Source organism: Lissotriton helveticus, chromosome 7 (assembly GCF_964261635.1).
Source record: "Lissotriton helveticus chromosome 7, aLisHel1.1, whole genome shotgun sequence".
Classification (NCBI taxonomy): Eukaryota; Metazoa; Chordata; class Amphibia; order Caudata; family Salamandridae; genus Lissotriton; species Lissotriton helveticus.
The window spans coordinates 1045923616-1045943551 of NC_136068.1; the positions used below are offsets into that span (position 1 = coordinate 1045923616).

General features: G+C 44.6%; 1 protein-coding gene across 2 annotated transcripts in view; it reads right to left on the minus strand.

Annotated features, from left to right (window-relative positions):
- The window catches only part of LOC144769708 (uncharacterized), a 687018-nt gene that overhangs the window by 122095 nt on the left and 544987 nt on the right, over window positions 1-19936 (minus strand). For both annotated transcript variants that reach the window (XM_078653889.1, XM_078653890.1), the window contains exon 4: window positions 10466-10651. In XM_078653889.1, the coding sequence (XP_078510015.1) occupies window positions 10466-10651 (186 nt within the window). The remainder of the gene's footprint in view (window positions 1-10465; window positions 10652-19936) is intronic.

The following is a 19936-nucleotide window of genomic DNA, read 5'->3' on the forward strand; positions in this document are numbered from 1 at the left end:
TCGGCGGGTCTAAAATGACAGTTGAAAAACAGAGCTCACACCTTATATTAACAATAACTTTGTGCAAAAATACAACATGCTACATGCCCTTACTCATGTCTTCAAATGTGACCCCATTTTTCGAGAGAAGATTCTGCTGTTGAAACCCCACTAATACCAGCGACGATCCTGACTTGAGGGAAACCAGTCAGAATCAACGATGTTAAAAATGTGACCTATTCTTAACAAGCATTTGCAATGCAATAGGTCTTGAATTTGCGAGAGTTTAAGCTATTGCAGCAGCGGTGCGTCCATTGGGGTGTAGGGGCGTAGCCCCACTAAAATTATTTTTATTTTAGTAAAATAAAAATTGATCGCAAGCGTTACAGGAGACACCTGACTTTTCCGGAGTGCGCAGGGGGAGGGGTTGGGTGGGGGGCTGGGCCTGCTGCAGCTTGAGTGACAGTCCACTCAGCTGCAGCAGTACTGCGCAAGTAAATTTCAGGCTAGCACCTAGCGCAAGCATGCGCAGATGCAGCCCCTGCTGAAGTTCCCCTTGAGAGAGTACCAGGGGGCGGGCCGCAGCCCCCAGGGTTTCAAAGGGAGAAAGGGCGAGCAGTCTGGTGCCCCCCTAGCCGCCAGGATTGGCTGGTCCAGTGCAGGCCAATCACTGTCTGACTTTGACTCCCGCCGCTGTGACGTGTAGCCTGGCGTGCGCAGGCAGCAGGCAAGCAGCAGACCGTGTGTGACTCCCCCCGCCTCACCGTCACCGGCGTCACAGTCAGGGTACAGTACAGGTAAGGAAAGTTTACATTTTGTCTCTTTCCATGTTGTGCTAATGTTGTGTAATGTGTAAATTAAATACTTCATCTGCCAGCCTCAGCCTGGGGTTTCAGGACAAACACCCGTGGCCCGTTCACACCACAGGCCGGTAAGGAAGTCTCGGCGATCAGACTGCCTGCCTGTGACAGTGTTCCAGAGTCTAAACCGCCCTTTATATAGGGTGACCAGACGTCCGGGTTTTCCCCGGACAGTCCCCGTTTTTTGAAAAGTGTCCCGACACGTTTCTCTAAAGTAGAGAAATGTCCGGGTTTTGCAACAGCGTCCGGGTAAAACATTCAAATGTCCCGGTTTTAGCATACCCCCGCCGCGGGCCTTCCAGCAACAGGCAGAGTGGCGCTGCAGGGGCTTTGATAAGGGGTGAATAACAACAAAGCCTCATTAGCACTAAAATGGTATTTTAAAGACCTCTTAAGTGCTCGGGTGCGGCTGTGTGTGTCCCCTGGAAGCTGTCTCCCCCCAGGCACACACCGACGACGGAGGGGGGGGGGCGGTATTCAGAGGGTCTTCTATGTGAGAAAAAAATATAACCCAGTGTTATTCTCAGCGTTGTGCATCCCCAAACCACTACAATATCACAATTATACACCATTAAAGATTTTCTTTAAACAAATTCGTGGTGCTCGGTAGCCGTCAAAGGTAAACCAAAATAACAAAACATTTCCCAGAAGAACTTGTGGTCTGGTTTATGCATGATTAAAGGAAACAATGGGTTTAGAAACGTAAAATGTTTAACATCACGCAAACTGGTTTGGTCTGTCAGAAAATCCATACATTCTATGAGCAGTAATGTACACACAGCAAGAATGTAGAGGTCAGATCCATTTAACTCAGACACTACCCAGCTTTGCTGCACCCTGTGCATTTGTGGATAGTCCTTTTGGCAAAGGGCCCTTCAATGGGTGAATACGGTGGGTTATTGGGTCCAGTGTGTTGGCCTTGGGTTTGCAGCAGCCCCGGGATCACGGTGCATTGGAAAGAAAAGCTGCCAAGAAGCCCTATAGAAGCTTTCACATTTACATCATTCTGCACACTGAGGCTTGTAACCTCTACGAAAACAAAACCTAAACAATTCAGTTCAATGGACAATGCCCTTGTGAGCCATGGGCATGGAGGAGTGCGGGGGAGGGAGTGGAGAGGGGCATTGCACACCTGGGCACCACCAATACAGGAAAATATTAAAACGATTTAAGAATGAAAGCAACATTTTTTCTTCTTTGTCACAGACCCTTATGGAACCCACAGAATGTTGGTCGGGGAGAGGGAGACAGAGGGAGGGAGACGGAGACAGAGGGAGGGAGACAGTCAGATGGAGGGAGTGAGACAGGGAGGGAGTGAGACAGAGAGGGAGGAAGACAGAGGCAGAGGGAATCAGACAGGGAGGGAGACAGAGAGAGGGCGTGAGACAGAGGGAGACAGACAGGGAGGGAGACAGAGAGTAAGACAGAGGAAGGGAGACTGAGGCGGTCGGGGGGAGGCAGTCGGACGGAGGCAGTCGAGGGAGGCAGTTGGAGAGGGAGACATTCAGAGAGAGACAGATGGAGGGAGAGGCCACCTCTGCCACGGATTCCCTCACTAGTACCCTTTAACAGTGCCCCTCAAGTCTCCATAACCACTGTCTCTCAGATTTCTATGTCTGACAGCTGTCACATAGTCCTACTTTCACGTTGATGGTTACTGCAAACTGTAGCCCTACTTCTATGTCTATGACCTGTCCCCGTTTTTTGTTTTGAGAATCTGGTCACCCTACCTTTATAAGGCAAAGCAATCGTGCGATTGAGGCATTTGGTTATGGATGACGGACGCGGAATTGGGTTTGGAAATGTTTCTACAACAGTTTTAATCTGCCGAGATTGGAGTTATTGAATTATTGCAGTCAGTGAGTTGGTCGTTCGGCCCGTGTAATGTTCGGTTCGCTCCTAATGACCGAGGACTGTGGTCTCTAGGCCTTTCATGGTCTTATAGTGACCTAGTTCCAACCCCCCCACCATGCCTGAGAGAATGGTATAGTCAGAGTGCATGGAATCATATAGCACCCAAAGCGGGAGAGTCTAGGAGCTTCTGCACTGAGATGCAGGTTGGTTAGAACAAAGGTTGGGGGCGCTACCTAGATTTATTGGGACAGGCCAGTTTTCCCCTAAGTCTAAGTGAGTCCCTAAAGGCCCCTGTATAGACAAAAACTACTGAGGGGGCAGCTTGTCTTCAACTGTGTATGCTTTCGTATTTTATTTATGCATTCTTAAGAAGTGAAGAAGTATCAATGTTGAGTTTGTTAATCAAACTTAATTCACGACTATTTAACGTATATCAGAGTAAATTATTATCAGATAAGCCAGCTAGAATAGTGCACAGTTCATGGTGTGTGAAGAAATATGTTAGCAGTTTTAACCTCAGATCCATAATGTTGCAAAAAGATGGAAGTTTGCACTATGTGCTTTATTATGTGGAGGCTCAGTGGGTTAATGCACGTACTCAAATGGTCTGTGTTTGACCTCATGGTCACAGGTTCCAATCCTGGGTCTCCAGTCAGCCTTTCATCCTCCAGAGGTCGACAAAATGAGTACCATTGAATTGGGTAACTTTAATCATCTGTTATTTCAGCTCCAAGATACCCTTCCGTTATGTTACCACGAGGTGTAGATTGATTAGACTAAATGTATCACAGCACTAATATAACAAAGTTGAGGGGGGTCATTGTTCACACCAAGGAAACAAACAAAGTTGATGGTTATTATAATCCTGAAAGAGCGAGGGGGAGTGGGAGTCGGAGGGCACGCCCACTTGCATTGTCAACATATAAACCCCCACCCCCTTCCCAAAACTGCAGCCCCTGTTCCCCTTCTCTGCATTAGGAGAGTACACAAGGGAGATGGAAGTCCGAGCGGGTCATATTTTGAGGTGTAGAATGATAAGTGTGCCAGACTGGGACCTTCTGTGTTCAGGTATCAGGATAGAAACACGCAGCCACAGGTGAAATGGAAAATTACACCAGAGACTGGGGCCACACAAAAATATATGATCAGCAAAATAATCAGCGAGTTAACGTTGCATTTTTTTTATTTGCCCTTGCACAATCGACATGACAAAACCTTGCTCTCCAATGTGCATGAATTCCAAAAAACAACCTCCCTGATTTTCCACAAACTTGTGCCTCTGCTAGACTTAATTATTATTCCTTTTAGTAATACAGGGTCCTATTTGAGAGAGTGTAGGACCAAGGGAATGCAGCCTTGTATTGTGGGGGATGCAGCAGGGCTTTATTTAAAGACCGCTGTGGAAGGGGATTGGCGGAGGGAGTGATTGGAGGTATGTGTTGGTGGGATAGGTCTCTAGAAGGGCTGTGTAGGGCTTGGCGGGATGTATATAGAGGGGCTTTGGATGGGGTGTGGGCAGTGGAGCTATAAGAAATGTGTTGGGGGCGGGGGAAGAATTGGCTAGGGATGTGTTTGGAGCGTGCTGTGGAAGTACTGGGTTGACAGAATTTGCGTTCTGGGAGTTTTATTGAGAGGTGTTGGTGCTATAGGAGGGATTTGTTCACAGGGTAGATTATGGGGCGGTTGATGCAGGAGACCTGTAGAGGGCAGAGTGGACACTGAAGTATTCTTTTTGAGAGGAGCTAAGGATTTTGTAGCCGACGGCATATAGTCAACAAGGAAAAGCGGGGATGTTTTTACTTTTTTTAATCCATTGTTTAATGTATACATTTAGAGAGGAAAATGACTTTTTTATTCTCGAAAGGAGTCGAAGAGGGCAATGGATTTGTCAATGGTTTAGTGTCTTGTCCAGAGCATTCAGGGATAGATGCCACGTTTACACACTGTACAAGACACTTAAGTGAATGTTTTATGGCTCCTTTACCCATCATAAGGACTTGGAATGTGCATTCCGTGGCTCACAAGGGGTAGTGGAAGTGACCTGCCACCCTTTGACCCCTAATGACTTGGAAGGATTGATTCTGCTCTCTGCCATCAGCCAGCAAAAGCCTACTCTTTGCTTGAGGAAGGAATGGAAACCATAGAAGAGCATGCGGGGTACTTGAAGTCCTTTTTACTTCGGTTTCGCCTGAGACAAGGCATGCACTGTTGCCGAAATATTTTGTTAACAAAAAAAAACTTTAAAACCGTCTTTTTGCTCCCTTATTACTCACCATTGATTGGCTTCCACTTTCCCGTGCTGCTGTGCAACATTCTTTCAGTTGAAAAAAACACGATGACTCCAACTCTGGCCTAGTCATAGCATCTTTTTAGGTCAAGCCTCTATTCAAGTATGGCGTTGAAGCTCTGCCCACTCTCTGCCCATATTTTTCATTGGCTTGTCATTGTCCTTTGTAAATGCTGGCTTCAGATTCGTTAATAGGCTTGTTAGTCCCTCCAGTACCGCCTAGTCTTCATTTTTAACCTCCCATGAGGACTGACCCTTTTACTTCTGTCACACAGTACGTCTTATTTAGTCTGTAAGGACTATTTTCTTTAATGAGTTTCTCCTACTGCAGGCACGACCTAGCCTCCTGCAACATTCAGAGCGTCATGCGCGCTTTCACTTTCCAAGCAGCCCGGCACAACGGTAGCCGCTCCTGTCCCGTACTCTTGCCTGCTTCAGACTAGTTTTGTAGTTTGCATCTAGTAATAATTCCAGTGGCCCTGGCTATAGCACAGTGCAAAGTCATCCAGGAGATGGATTCTTGGGAGACAATATATCCAATTAATTGGTGGGTCAGACACGCGCTTTTGATTAAATGCTGAATCAAAAAATTTGTCTTATACCATGCAAGGTAATTATTGTGCATAATGTACTGTGTTTACGGTTGAAAAGGCTGTCTTTTGTTCCCCTAGGAGGTGCTTTTAGTGTTTGGCTTGTTTTTGTCCCATGGGCCTTGCATTTGGCCACATAGGTTCCCCAGGGTGGCCCTTTGGCAGCTCTAAGCCCCATCTGCCTGACGCTCTTGCAGTTTTGACTCAGTCATAAATTGACTCCAACACAAGGCCCAGGTTACTCCCTGCGATCATTTAGTTACCAGCGTGGAACTAGGAAGACTGAGAGAGCCCTGTATTATTATTATTATTATTATTATTATTATTAATGGTTTTTATTGGGCGCAGACATATCACCCTGTTGGGTCTCATGGCGCTGTTATGTATGACATTGATTGTTGGAATAAATTTGGAATGAATGACAACAAATTGTTCAGGACGGCATTTGTTTTAGCACTTTGTGAAAGCTGATAATCTAAATCATTGCGACTGACATGCCTTTATTTAATTGCCTCAAGCTGTGCATGGTGCGAGCGTGAGCCACACTGTTAAAACATGGTATTTCAAGCTGGTATTTATTTTCGAGGTGGACTCGGTGTGCCCATAACTTTTAGCGTGATCTTTGTGTGCACCATGTAGCCGGTTCTTGCCACCGAGATACACATATTTAATGCAAGTGGGTGTCTTTGCCATTCAGGAGTCAGACATCACTTAAGAGGAAGATGGCAGGTTTTGGAGGTTTTTCCAGCAGCATACAAAAAATACTTGCTTCCTTTGACTCTGGTGACAGACTGCTGAGCAATGTTAAATAAATGCTTGGACTCAGGGGTTCACTTTGATGTTACAAAACTAGTGCTCATGTAAAGCCTATGTTATGCCATCTATTAATGTAATAACTGCACTTTCACAATTGCTTTATTAACCTTCCTGCTTTCTCAAATTTGCTTGAAAATGCACGATTTTTCTGCAAAATTTTCTTGGGGGGGGGGGGGGTTATCCCCACAAACCCCCCTTTTGGGGTTCGGGCTCGCTCGCTGCGCTCGCTACGGTGCTGTATGCAAATCACTTTGCGCCCCACTACTTTCAAATGTCACCCACCGCCCCTGAGCTATTGGCATTGTAAACCAACATGTAAATAAAAGGCATTGCCATTTACAATGCAAATAGCTCAAACTCTCACAACTGCGAGACCTATTGCATTGCAAATGCTTGTTTATTTATTTTTGACGATGCTGCATAGCATTGGAAAAATACCTGATGGCTGTCGAGCATCACTAAAGGGTATTGGCAAAGGCAAAAGATCCCAAAAGAGAGATCTACTGGCATTACTAACGACTATTTTTAAAACAGGCCCACAACCCTGACAAGATGTATTAATGTATTACCGATAATGGTTACTTCCTGTACCTGCTTCATTCAGTTGGTCCTCTTTCACGACCACAGTAGAGATTTTTTACTTTCTGTGCAATGAACACTTCAAACTCGTAGTTGGCTGACATTTTATGTCTTTCAGTGTTGAGGTATACATGCAGGGATCTTGTGTTCCGTTTGGCATGAGAAATCATAAAGGTGCAGCGTGCCTCTGTTCCCATCTTGCCATGTACTATCCTTGTTAGCAGTGAATGGTGCTAGAGGACAAATTACTCCTCCAAAGAAGAGATATGAATATCTCCTGAGGAAATGCTCTATATCTAGAATCTCTCAGAGATTATTTCTGTCATGGTCGGGTCTGTCCTTTTCCAATTGACAGAAGGGCACCACTGATAAAACTAGATCCCTGGAATGGAGATTATTAGGCTCCTTTGAAGGTGTTTCATCTTACCAGATAAATACCCAAGTTGGGGTAAAAGATGTTTCTTTGCTCCTTTTGGTGAATTGCCACCACGGTCATCCATTTTGATAGTTCTCTTGTCACTAATATCATGGCAAAACAAAAGGTAAAGTCTTGAATTGAAATCCTGGAGCTGCCACTTGCAACCTCGAAAAACTCCTTTGCAATGGTCTACCATGTATGTGGAGTCATGCATCTTGAAGATTTATTGCGGAAAGCGTACCTCCATTCTGTATCATGAAAAAATGATGTTATGGGTGCAAACCCTGACAATTATCTTCAGTTGTTTGCTACAAACATCTTAGCAGATTTGTGCTTTAGAATTTTTGACAGACTACTGTTAGATCGTTCTTCTTGTCCAGGAAGTATTGAGAATTTATATTTCTTTTCTAATGCTTTCTTGGTTCTGCCTCCACTTAGTTCATGTCGTATACAATGGCAACTTCTTTTTGCAGTTGATGTAGATGTGCTAGAGAAGGCCAGAGAACTAGTTGTGGCAGGTCTTAAATTGAAGAGAGTAGTCATTTTCAATTGTGTCCAGCTATCAGGATCCTGTTGTCATGCCCCTACAAGCCAGGAGGAACAAAGGCACTATTGTTCTCCTTTCAGATTTCTTACCAGCTGAATGGAGGAGTCAGTATAAAGAAGCCACTCAGATTTGACTGAAGGTTCTGTCACTTTTGAGAGTGCATCTAAGGGAGCTGATCCTCCTCTTCCTGCACTAGGGTATCCTGGTCTTTAATACAACTTTTGTTGGGGATTGCAGAAAGTTTTAACTCACAGGTATCCCACTTTCTTCTTTGTACTAGTTCTTAAATATAGTGTTGTGGATGGGCTTCCCTTCTCAAGGTCCACTGATCTTATTGTACCTGAATCTTTCTTTATGCATTGGATTTCCTTTTAACTTTGTAATCTAGAATCCAGAACAGCTTTCCAAAGTTCTCACATCTCATCCCCATTACACGTAGTCAGGAAACACCTCTCGAGAGGAGAGGATGGACAATCTCTCTTAGAGTTAAATCAGCTAAGGAGCTTATGAAATTAGATACAATACATAATTTGTGAGGAGATCCCGTGCTTCTTATCCTAAAGAAATAACTAGGAAATCTACAGAGATTGGTCATACAATCCAAGTAACAGAAAGTGCAAACCAACCAGTGGTATAAACCTCCTTCCACAGGCGATCCATCTTTTTACTGTCTGTGCCCATTGGGTCACAAGATGATGAGTCCTGAAGGATTCGATGTGGATGCTATTTGAGTCGGCAGTAGATAATCCCTTAAGAAAAAAGGATCCTCAACATTAAATTGCTCTGAGGTTGACTGCAAAGCGTTTGAGGATGACCAGAGGGGCTTATCCACATTGAACTCTGAAGATGGTTTCCGATAGTGCGTACTAGCGTGCTGGAAGGCTGGTAGTGTTGATGCGTCCAAATTAATTAATTGTGGGTGGGTCAGTTGTAGGAAAGGGAGAGTCCTTGTATGTAAATAATTAGCCAGTTAACCTTTAACATTAGTGAAAGGATTAAGACAGTAATCTCTTTTGTAGATGTATAAAAATATTTAAGTAGTAATTACAGATGGCAAAAGTTAGTTAAACAAGTGAATTAGCATAATCAAATCATAAGCAAGGACCATAAATTACTAGCCCTCTCAATAAGGATTTATTTCAATAAGGATTAATTTGGGTCAAGTCGAATGATCAAAAAGCTAAATGCAACAAATCCTGCATAAATCTGCCTCTCTCCCAAATAGCATGCTTTTTTGTGATGGTCTAGACAATAAAAGCACACATATTCATAGCATGGCATTACATAAATGGGCTGTCCTAAAATGTTACTTGCATATAAACCAATCACACTATTCGTTTGTATAACACACTAGACATAGCCTACTACCAAATAATTTCCATTGGTAAATCGTTTACATAGATTAGCTACACAGAGGAAATAAAAATGAAATGAAACATTGCACAATAAGCTGCTTCTGCACATTCATAACAGCCAATATAGCCTTGTAGTGTTGCTTATTCTTCCTTCAGGTACAAAGCTATGAAAATGTTACTTAACAAGCTTAGCAAACACAGACCACAATTTGCAGCTGGAGTTTTAAGATTTTCTGTAGGAGAACAAAAACATGAACATGTGTGGCTCCTGCACAGCAAACAAATAAGCACTCTTTTGTAAAGTAGCCTTTTCCTGCTAACTAAAGCATACCGAAAATAAACTATCATTTTATTTATAAAACCACACTCACAGTAGATCTGAAGGTTCAGTATAACACAACCTTATTCAATGTATGCGTGTATGTTTTAATTTTATTTTAGACCATTCAAATTGCTCTAGGTAAGACCTGGAAGAATTTGCAGGGCTGAGAAAGTGGACAAAGTGGAACACCGTCCTGTAACAAGCACTGGCAACACCAACAGGTCGAGCTTATGCATGCACTGTCAAGCCAGACCTAAATATTCATGCTCATTTATGACCGCCATCCTCCCATCTATGCTGCTGCCAGAGGGAAACACCATAAAGGATCTGGTTATATAAGACACTTTAATAGCATTGCAATGGCATGTGTGTGTCCCTAAAAGTTCAAGCTAAGGCAGCTGGATAAATAAACTAAATGATCATAGCTGTGTGGAGAGCAAGCACTTTTTATGGAAACATACAACTTCTGCCCAATCAAAACATGAACTCCTGGCTCTCAACATGTGGGCAGAGTCAAAGCTCCTGTCCTGGTGATACTCACATAATTATACAGCAACAGCTGTACTGTAAAGCCAGACCATAAAGATTGTTGCAACTGTATTTGCGCAGTGTAATTTGCTTTGTACCCAGTTTTGCTCAAGGACGTAGAATAAGACAGGTAGTGTTAGCAGTCTCATTTTTAGACTGCTACCAAGGTTGGAGGTGGAAAGGGGTGACAGCACATACGAGAAAAATGGAATTCAAATGAATTACCAATAATTAAAGGTGAGTGTGATTTCATGTCACAAAACACAGAAAAGTAAGTATCTTAGAGTAAGAGGATAAAATGGTGATTTAATAAGTTTTGTGTGTATTTACCTCACGGAGATAGGCAAGGGGAAGGATGCGCCCCCCAGTCCGGTTGTGCGTGTTCTCCAAGCAGATAAGTCGGGTGCGAGCATAGTGAGGATTGGGATATTCCTGCTGGATATTGGATTCTAACTCCTCCAGGTCCATCTGACCATTCGAAAGGTTTGTCACCAACCGAGGGCTCACTCCTGCGATCTGTTTTCAAGCAAGGGAAAGAAGTTAGGCAAGTGAGCAAGAGAGGGCAGAGAGACGAGCATTAGAAAGTCGTGGATGTCATGGGTGGTCTGTGAAGGAAAGGTTTGAGAGGGAAAGAGTTGGTAACATGGGAAGGAGACGGAAGTGATGAGAAACAGAAGTAGAGGTGTCGAGAGGATGCAATGGTGAAGGAAATGGGATGCATGGGTAGGGTGAGAAGGTGGGGGAGTAAGGACTGAACGAATGCTGGGAAAAGAGGGAGAGGCGTGGAGAGGAAGGAAGTGGGGTACATGGGTGGGGTGAGAAGGTGGGGGAGTAAGCACTGAATGTATGCTGGGAGATTAGAAAAAGCTAGAAAAGGTGAGGTGAGGTGAGGTTTACGGGAAGAGGTGGATAAAAGATGGAAGCATGGGAAAGTTAATGGGTGGACCCAGGAGTGCTGAAAAAGAGGGAAACAGGACCAATAAAGATCAGGAGAGAAGGTCTGAGGGGATAAAAGTAAAAGCAAGAGACCAAGGTCAAAGAGGCAATTGTTGAAGGAAGATGAAAAAAGGTGAAGAAGACTAAATTAGAAATAACAGAGGGAAGTGGTGAGGAAGATGAGGAATTCTCGCTTATTGTTCAGAGATCACAGCAAAGGTGACAGGAAAGCCTTCAAAGGCATAATCAAATCAAGGTTGAATACAAAACAGGTTTCGGCCTTATGTTAAAATCCAACAATACAGTCAAACCACAAACTGAACAGGCCAGAGACAGGGGACACGAAGAGCACACACAAAAAACACTCCAGAGCAGTACAAATTGAGAAACCTGCTAATCAGTGGCAAAGAAGGAACAGGGTAGGGAATACCGCTACAACACTACCACCTAGTAGGAGACACCTATTCACACTATTGCCACCAAATAAAGGGACACTGAGGCATCATATCACTCCAGTGGAGTGGGGGTGAGATCTGAATGGTGCAGCCATCGACTATAGTGAGGAAAATTGCCATGGACCCCATGTAGTCCATGGCAGTAGTGAAAGAGGGCCTTGATTGGGTACAGAGGGGTGCCTCACACCTTAGAGCGCAGATGTCATTGGACCTGCTGCACTGTATTAAGTACCTTGTGGTTGGGAAGGAACGGAGTGCTTACTATGTCCTCTGATGTCTAGAGACACTCCACTAAAAGGTGGGACCACCCAGGCACATGCCCCAGCATCCAGCTTCAATCATGCACCGTGATATAATCCAGGGAACTGGAACACACAAACTCTGTATGCAGCTACATACTGTTGTTTGGTGGTGTTGCTGTGGACTGACATGCAGCATCTCCAATCTCACCCAATTTCAGGTAAGACTGTACAGACAATAACCACACCTTTTTGAAAGTGAAAAAGGGTGTTTTATCGAGACAGAAATGTATACAAAAACTTGAACCCTGTCGACTGCCTTACAGACTACCTGAAACCTTGTTATACATTTAACATCATCTACAAAAAAAATCACCCATCCCTAAACCCTTCATATACAAATCTGAGCCCGAATTACCTAAATACCTTCATGTACAACATTCAATAATTCTGTCACCTCCATATAATGCCCTCATAACACTCCTCCTTCCAGTATTCCCCGTCCCTTTATTTAGCTGATTCACCCGGCGAGTAGAGAACAACCTTGAGTGCAAACCTGCAACCTGCCAAATAGCAACAACATTGCATTTACACAATCCTCTCTTTAAAACCATCCCCCGCACCTGCTTCCTCAAAAGGACCCTCAAACAAAGAAAGGTTTTCTTCTAACATCTTGTTAACCAACTACATAGGCCACAATTGTGCAACAGACAGCCCAGATAGCCCTGTAACCATCAACGCCTACTCTAAGAGGTGGGTGGGAGATGTTCCAGACCAACCCCACTGCCATAGGTAGCACAAGCTGATACCTACCCCAGGAAGTGATTTCCTACATTCAACCTGTTTTCTATTGCTGCAGGTCGCGTGATGTAGGTACTCTAGAATCTCACCAACGCAAGGTTCTATGTACTGCTTTAATTGCAAAGGTTCCATGCTTAACAGTTTATCTGGCCAGCATGCGAGGTGTTCACTCAGAGCGGTCACGCCAATAAAGATGAGCATACCAACATAAATGTGTGTTCCAGTGCAATTCCTCCACAGCAATTTAGAATAATACTCTATGAGACCCATAAAGGACCTGAGTTTTTCTTTGTCGACAGGAGAGGGAGCTAGCTCAATAGCTCTTAACAAGTTCTCCTAGAGTTTGACCCCCTCTGCTGAAATAGTATAGCTTGCTTGAGTACAACATTCTGCTGCTCAATAGTTTCTCCAAAAATCAGATTATCATCTTCAAAGTACAAGATATTTTTGACACCAATGTGATATTCTAGAGGGAGGGAACTGGAGCTGGATCCCGGAGAGAAAAGGTGACCGGGGTTGGTTACCTAATCACTGGTCGGATACATATGGTGGGTGGACCGGGGTACCGACCTCAAATAGATATGGGTGCCTCGAGGAAGTGGACTGACTTTTAGACAGATCCACTACCACTCCACCAGTATCTGACCTGACCAGTCGCCTTATCTATCCTATGGGTAAATCAGCTCTGACTATACAAAAATCCCAACCGGGTCGATTTGTTTTTCCCCCACCAGAAAGTCAGCTGGGATATCACAATCAAACTGTTGCGGATGGCAGGCACATGGGTAGGGCATCCATAACATTTAAACCTACCTGTGATAAAACCAACAACTCTGTCAAGTTTAAATCAGACCTGAGTAATAAGGACACCCTCCCTTCCGAGCTTTGCCCGAAAACAATGTTAGTGCCAATAGTCATATCTCCCCCTATTAAGCAAGGTGAATCTGGCCCACGCAAGCGCTCTCTGATAATAGCCACTACTGATTCGCAGGAGCCTCCTGGAGTAGTATCTATACTCTCCTGGAATGTTGCTGGTCTGTCTAATAAATTAGATTCTCCTGAATGGGGGGAACTTATTGAAGGGCACGATATATGCCTTTTTCAAGAAACGTGGGCCAGAGAAAAATACTCACGCGCAGGATATGCTACCTTTGAGATCAAGGCAAAATGGGGCGGAAAGGGTCGACCATCAGGGGGCCTTCTGATTTGGGTGGGCTCCCACTTAGGTTGCAGGGCTACACATCTGGAAACGAATTCAGCAGATTTCCAGTGTGTATCCCTGGATTGGTCGTGCGGTGCAAAAGTAACACTGATTAATGTCTACTCAAGAGCTGTTGGGATAGGAGCCACCTCGGGAACAATTGAGGACTTAGCACTGTTCCTTGATTCCACCACTCTTTGTTCTCCTGTAATTGTTGCTGGAGACTTTAATACTCAGTACAAACCTCTCCCGGACCATCTGGCAGGTATTACAAGCGAAGAGGATGAACTTTGGAACATCCCCACCTTGATGGGTCCCCCGATAAAGGCTTGGACACCACTTGCCACCCAATTAATGTCTTTCTCGCTCTGTCATTCGTTGAGGGCATGCAATGGGCGAATCGCTGGGGATATCCCACCTAAATACACTTTTAATAGACCTGGATATGAGTCACGCATTGATTATATCCTGGTCTCAGTGAGGGATTGGGATAAAGTGAAGGACTTTGGAATAATTTCCAGAACAGATAGTGATCATAATCTGCTCTCACTTAGATTTGAGATTCAGGGTTCGCACACGGCCTTGGCAGGAGAAAATTCAGCAAATCAGGTAGATCTAGCACTATCCAGTAATAGGCGCAGAATTAAATGGGCAAAACTACAGGAAAATCCGTCCAACATTCAAAGGCTATATGCGCTAGTCGTTCCTGCCTTAGAAAAGGTTGAGGTTTGCCTGTACCATCTAGCCAATGACATGGAGCCCTCTGCTCTGGAACGGGCCGAGGCACTTATGCCAATGCCACCTAAACCCGTACAGCTCTATGCGATTGGTGCTATCCACTCTGACCTATGTACCAACCTGGCAGAAGTGTTGAACCCTGTGGCTAGGCCGAAGAAGCCTAAGCAGAAAAGAGTTACATGGTTCAACGCCTCCTGTAGGAGAGCGAAAGCTACATTACTAGAATCCCTTAAAAATCGAGACATCCCAAGTAAGATAAGGGAAAAGCGATTGGCTTATAAGTCAATCCTTCGCAGTGCTAAAGTGGAATGGGATGAGGGAAACTGGACAGAAATGTCAGCTGCCCTAGCATCACGAGACGCCCGAACTTTCTGGCAAATTGTCAAGCATGGTTCAGTTGAACCCCTTGCTGCAGTAGAGGCTAACATAGCACCCTCTGTCTGGGAGGAACATTTTAGAGATTTATATAAAGTATATAACAGTGACCAACTAGTCCCCCCATCTGAAGACATAATGCACCAACCCAGCGAAAGTGTAACTCCCATGGATGGATTTACTGTACTGGAAGTCACTGCGGCAATCACGTCCCTGGCTGCTGGAAAGGCGCCAGGCCTTGATAGGCTGCCTGGGGATCTTTACAGACAAGAACCAAAAATCTGGGCACCGTACCTCAGGGTGCTGTTTAATTCAATCCTGAATGGCATGCCAATCCCCCCAACTTGGCTGGGGGCAGAGATAGTCCCAATCTATAAGAAGGGATCACCTCTGCTCCCAGTCAATTACAGGCCAATAAGCCTGATAGACGTGTCACAAAAACTCTTTGCAAGGCTGTTGCTGAACCGCCTGCTGGATTGGATGAGGGAATGTAACATCCTGAGCCCTTTCCAAGCTGGCTTTAGGGAGAAGGTTTCAACAACAGACCAGGTCTTTCGGCTCGTCCTCATTGTCTGGAAAACGGTGCAGCTGGAGGGTGGCAGCCTCTACACTGTATTCGTGGACCTGAGGGCGGCCTTTGACCTGGTACCCCGGAAAATGCTTTGGGAGGTGCTGGCCAAATTGGGCGTCCCTGAGGGTCTCCTAAAGATGATTGTTTGTCTTCACAGTGCTAATTTTGCACAGGTGAGGTGTGGCAAGATGGGGGCACTGTCTAGTAGGTTCCCCGTTGGCAGGGGGGTAAGACAGGGTTGTGTGCTTGCACCGACCCTGTTCTGTCTCTATGTCAACGGGGTTATCTCTCACCTAAACGGGGTTGTTAACTCTGACGCTCCTAAATTGGCTGGTGTAAGGGTGCCGGCTGTCATGTTCGCCGATGACACCCTGCTGCTCTCGAAATCTGCATCGGTATACAACGGGTCCTTGATGGTTTTGCGGGCTTTTGTGAGGACCATGGTCTAGAAATTAACACCCTAAAGACCAAATTCATGGTCTTTAATCCACCACAGAAACTCCACTTCAGCCCCAAAATTGGACACAGTAGGCTTGAGAGGGTGAAAACTTTCGAGTATCTTGGTGTCATGTTAAATGACAGACTGTCCTGGAACACGCATCAGGAGAAAGCTCTCCTCAAATTGACCCAACACTCGGGGGGCATTATGAATCTTCTGGCGAATAACAAATCATCGACCAGGCCCATAGGTCCTCCAATACAGATCTACAAGATACAGGCAAGGGGGGCTGCCATGTACGGGTGTGAACTCTGGGGCCATGTAGGTACACTAGATCTACAGAAAGAGGAGAACAAATTTATTCGAAGGGTTGTAGGACTCCCTCCTAGCACGCCCCTTCTCCCTCTCAGGCTGGATCTGGGGTTACGACCGCTAGATGAAGAACTGGCTTTTCGCCCTCTGGCTTACTGGCGCAGGCTGTGGGCAACCCCAGAATTGGCCACCTACAGACAGGGATTACAGGAGGTGCTTGCCATGCCCAATGCGGGGAAAATTAAGTGGATCAAATTTGTTAAATCCGAATTGGAGAGTCTGGGATTTTCGAAGATGTGGTCCGATCCCCTGGCTACCTGTCCACTTATCCCCAAAAAGGAATTGGCTAAGGCATATCACGACAGTAAATTAATGGATCTTTTTAACCACCAAAAAGCTGGTTCATTGACTGACTCGTTTGTATGCTTTAAGGACACTTACAACTTTGAACCAACTCTAGATAAATTGCACCCTCCTTTGCTCAGGAAATTATATTTGCAGTCGAGATATGGGTCTCTTCCCATTCGATCATTCACAAGCAAATGGAGCGAACAATCAACCAGTATCTGCCCAGCGTGTAGAATGTCTGATGAATCTGAACTCCACATACTCTTTTTTTGTCCGGTTTACCGAGAGGTTCGCAAGAAATGGATAGTTCCCCTGTGCAGAAATCTGGGATTTGTGGAGTGTTTGGTTGCTCATAGAGTACTGAAATCCAATCCGTCTGACCAAATTGTGTTTGCAGTGGCTAAATATTTGGGTGCTATCTGGTGTTTGAGAAGGAAATGCATCAGGGCTGGCAACTGACCCTAAAGCACCAAGGACTTGATAGTGTAATATGGAACTTTGTTTTTAAATGACAATGTTTGACCCCATATTGTACAAATTTCTATTTTTAAACAAGTTTTAATGGATGTTTTAAATGTCTTTTATGGTACAAACTGTTACCGAAATAAAGATTTTAAGTAAGATATTCTAGAGTACCAACATCACGTGACCTGCAACAATATAACACCCTGCTGATGAAATATGACTACACCAGCACCCTTGATCAGTATCCCCGCTGTGTCAGGGCTTGTAGTACTCGCCTGAAAAACCTGGGGAGAAGTGGAAAGCTCCCATTCTAGTCTACCCAAAAGCCCCACATTTGGATTTGATTGATTGAAGTTTACTTTTATTTGATTTAGTTTAAATCATAAAAGGGCGGCACATCCACCAATATGCACAATGTACAAAAGCGATTATATCAATGCACTGATTAACATGAATCTCATTAAAATGTACATTAAAACAAGTTAAAAAGGATTGAAATGGTTTGAAGATCTAAAAGAAGACTAGTACCGTAAGTCGAATCCAGTAATTTCCTATATACAGTACTTAGTGCTGTAAACTAATAGTCTGCAAGGTAATTTCTTTTGTTTCACTAGGGTGAAGTATGTGGGGCTGTAAATAAATGGACTTCAGAATCTTTAATTGCAATTTATCACCTTGTGTCCCTATTTGGTTCTAACTGGCTGTCCCTCTTTTCTAGTTCCTTTGCTGCAATAGTCAGAAACGGTATTGCCTTACAAGCCAGTTGTACTGTCGATCCTCCTAGGCATTTGATTACAGCGGTTCTGCAAGTCCTTATTTGTTCTTTTTTCAATAATGGCCGAAGAAGGGCTTTCCATATATGTAATAATGCCGGACAAATACATAGTAGATGGAGTACTGACTCTTCTCCTTGCCAGCACAGGTGGCAATCCATTGTGGGCCAAGCCTGTTTCCATTTTGGAGTTAAATCTTTTGATGAATAAACACCCTGTCTCAGTAAAATCAATTTCTGCTTTTTTTGATTTGTGAAATGTTCTGTCAGATATGGTTGAGGTTTTAGCTTTTTATATGTTGGCATTACCATCCAGTCATTACTTTTTTAAATCAAGGAGGCTTTGTCTATTACCAGAGATTGAAGCTTGATGGTTTTGTTGACTACTTGTTTAAATTCAGGGTAAGACAATATTGTGTTCCAAGCGTCCTCTAGTTTTAGAGGTACGATGGATTGTTTTAGGGAAAAGTAGACTCCGTAAGTCCGTCTGGATTGCTTTTCAACCTCCAGCCAGCAATTATGTGTTAAAGAATCTTTCTCTACTGCCCTCATTCTCCAATAATATTTGACAAGTGCCCCTTGTCTTGTTGGAATTCGATTTTTTAACCAGAATTCCAGTCTGATCAAAGCTTGTGGAATATGGCGCGGAATAAAAAATAGATTCTTAAAGAGGCTCGTTTGAGCAGAATTTAGAATTGTTGCAGCCTTTGTGTTTAGAAGTTAAGAACCATACGTGATTGATGGTAAAAATGTTGCTGCCATGCCTGTTAATAAACGTGTTGTTGAGATGTCTCTCAGTTTTTTTTGCAAAATTTTACATGCGAATAATAGCTGTTTTGCTTTGACTTTCCCTAGTTCTTGATGTTGCTTGAAACGGAGGTGTTGGTCTAAAAGTACCCCCAAATATTTGTATGATCCCAACTGGTCCAGGGGGTCAATGTTTATCGTCCAGGTACATTTTGGTTATTTTTATGTGAATTTGAAAAACACATAAGAAAACAAGTTACTTACCTCTAACTGTAGTTCTCCAGTATTGGAAGCTTTCATAGATTCACATACGAATCATCAAATGAGCTCCTACGCTGCTGGACCACTCATGTTTAGTCAGGGAAAATCATAATCCTCAAATTCTGAATGCAGGGATCTTGGTGTGTTCTGGTTGCTCTAAGGATAGCATATCTGTCTTGATGTTTGAGAATCTGCATGATCATTGGATGGGATGGAGCTCCAGGTGGACATCGACGGACCAGGGACCTGTCCGCGCGCTCCACCATGAACCACAGCGAAAGCACATTGGCCTGAACCCAGGGCCACTCCTCCGGAAAATGCTCCATGCCAGAGACCTCAGTTCCCTCGGGGAATCCAACAAACCGGAGGCTGTTCCTGCGAGACCGATTTTCAGCATCCTTATCAAGTTCCTCGAGCACTGCTGTAGTCCAGAGTAACTTGTAGACCTGAAGAATCAGCCTCCACAGAGGTCTCTGCCTCAGTCTTCTGACCGGCGACATTCCTGGGGTCACGGCATTGCAAGTAGACTTCCACCTCAACCTCGTCTACCTTAGTTGCCACTGTCTCCCTCTAGTCTTGGGTCGCTTTAAGAATGGTAGCAAGGTCAGAGTGTGAAGGAGGACTCCGTGACTCTGGGAGAGATCAGTAGGCCCCCTCACAACCTGTGGCCCACTTACCTCAGAGGGCAGCAAAAGCACCCCAGGCCATCTACGCCCTCGTGGAAGCGACGGGCACACCCACTGCCTGCAAGGCCAAATGGAGATAACAGAACAGTTCGCAGTCGGGGGGCCCAGGCCACAGACAACATCGCAAACTCAGTCCAGTATAGAGGTTCCACCACCAAGCAGGCCAAGGCCCCAAGCAGCAGGCAGAAATTAATGTCAGAGGAAGAAGACGGGGCAAGGCCCTGGAGCACCAGGAGGACCACCAGATGGACCACCAGATGAGCAATAGGCTTCGGACAGCTGACCGGCAATATCACCTCCTGAGTCCACCTTTCACAAAGCGGCTGATCTAGGTGCTACTGAAAACAGGGGGAAGGAGTAGTTTCTGTCCTGTAACTCCAGTTCTGTAGTAGGGGTATCTCTGTTATAGTCATAATCTAGTGAATAGTCCCGCCCATGTGCGTGGACCCCGGAGC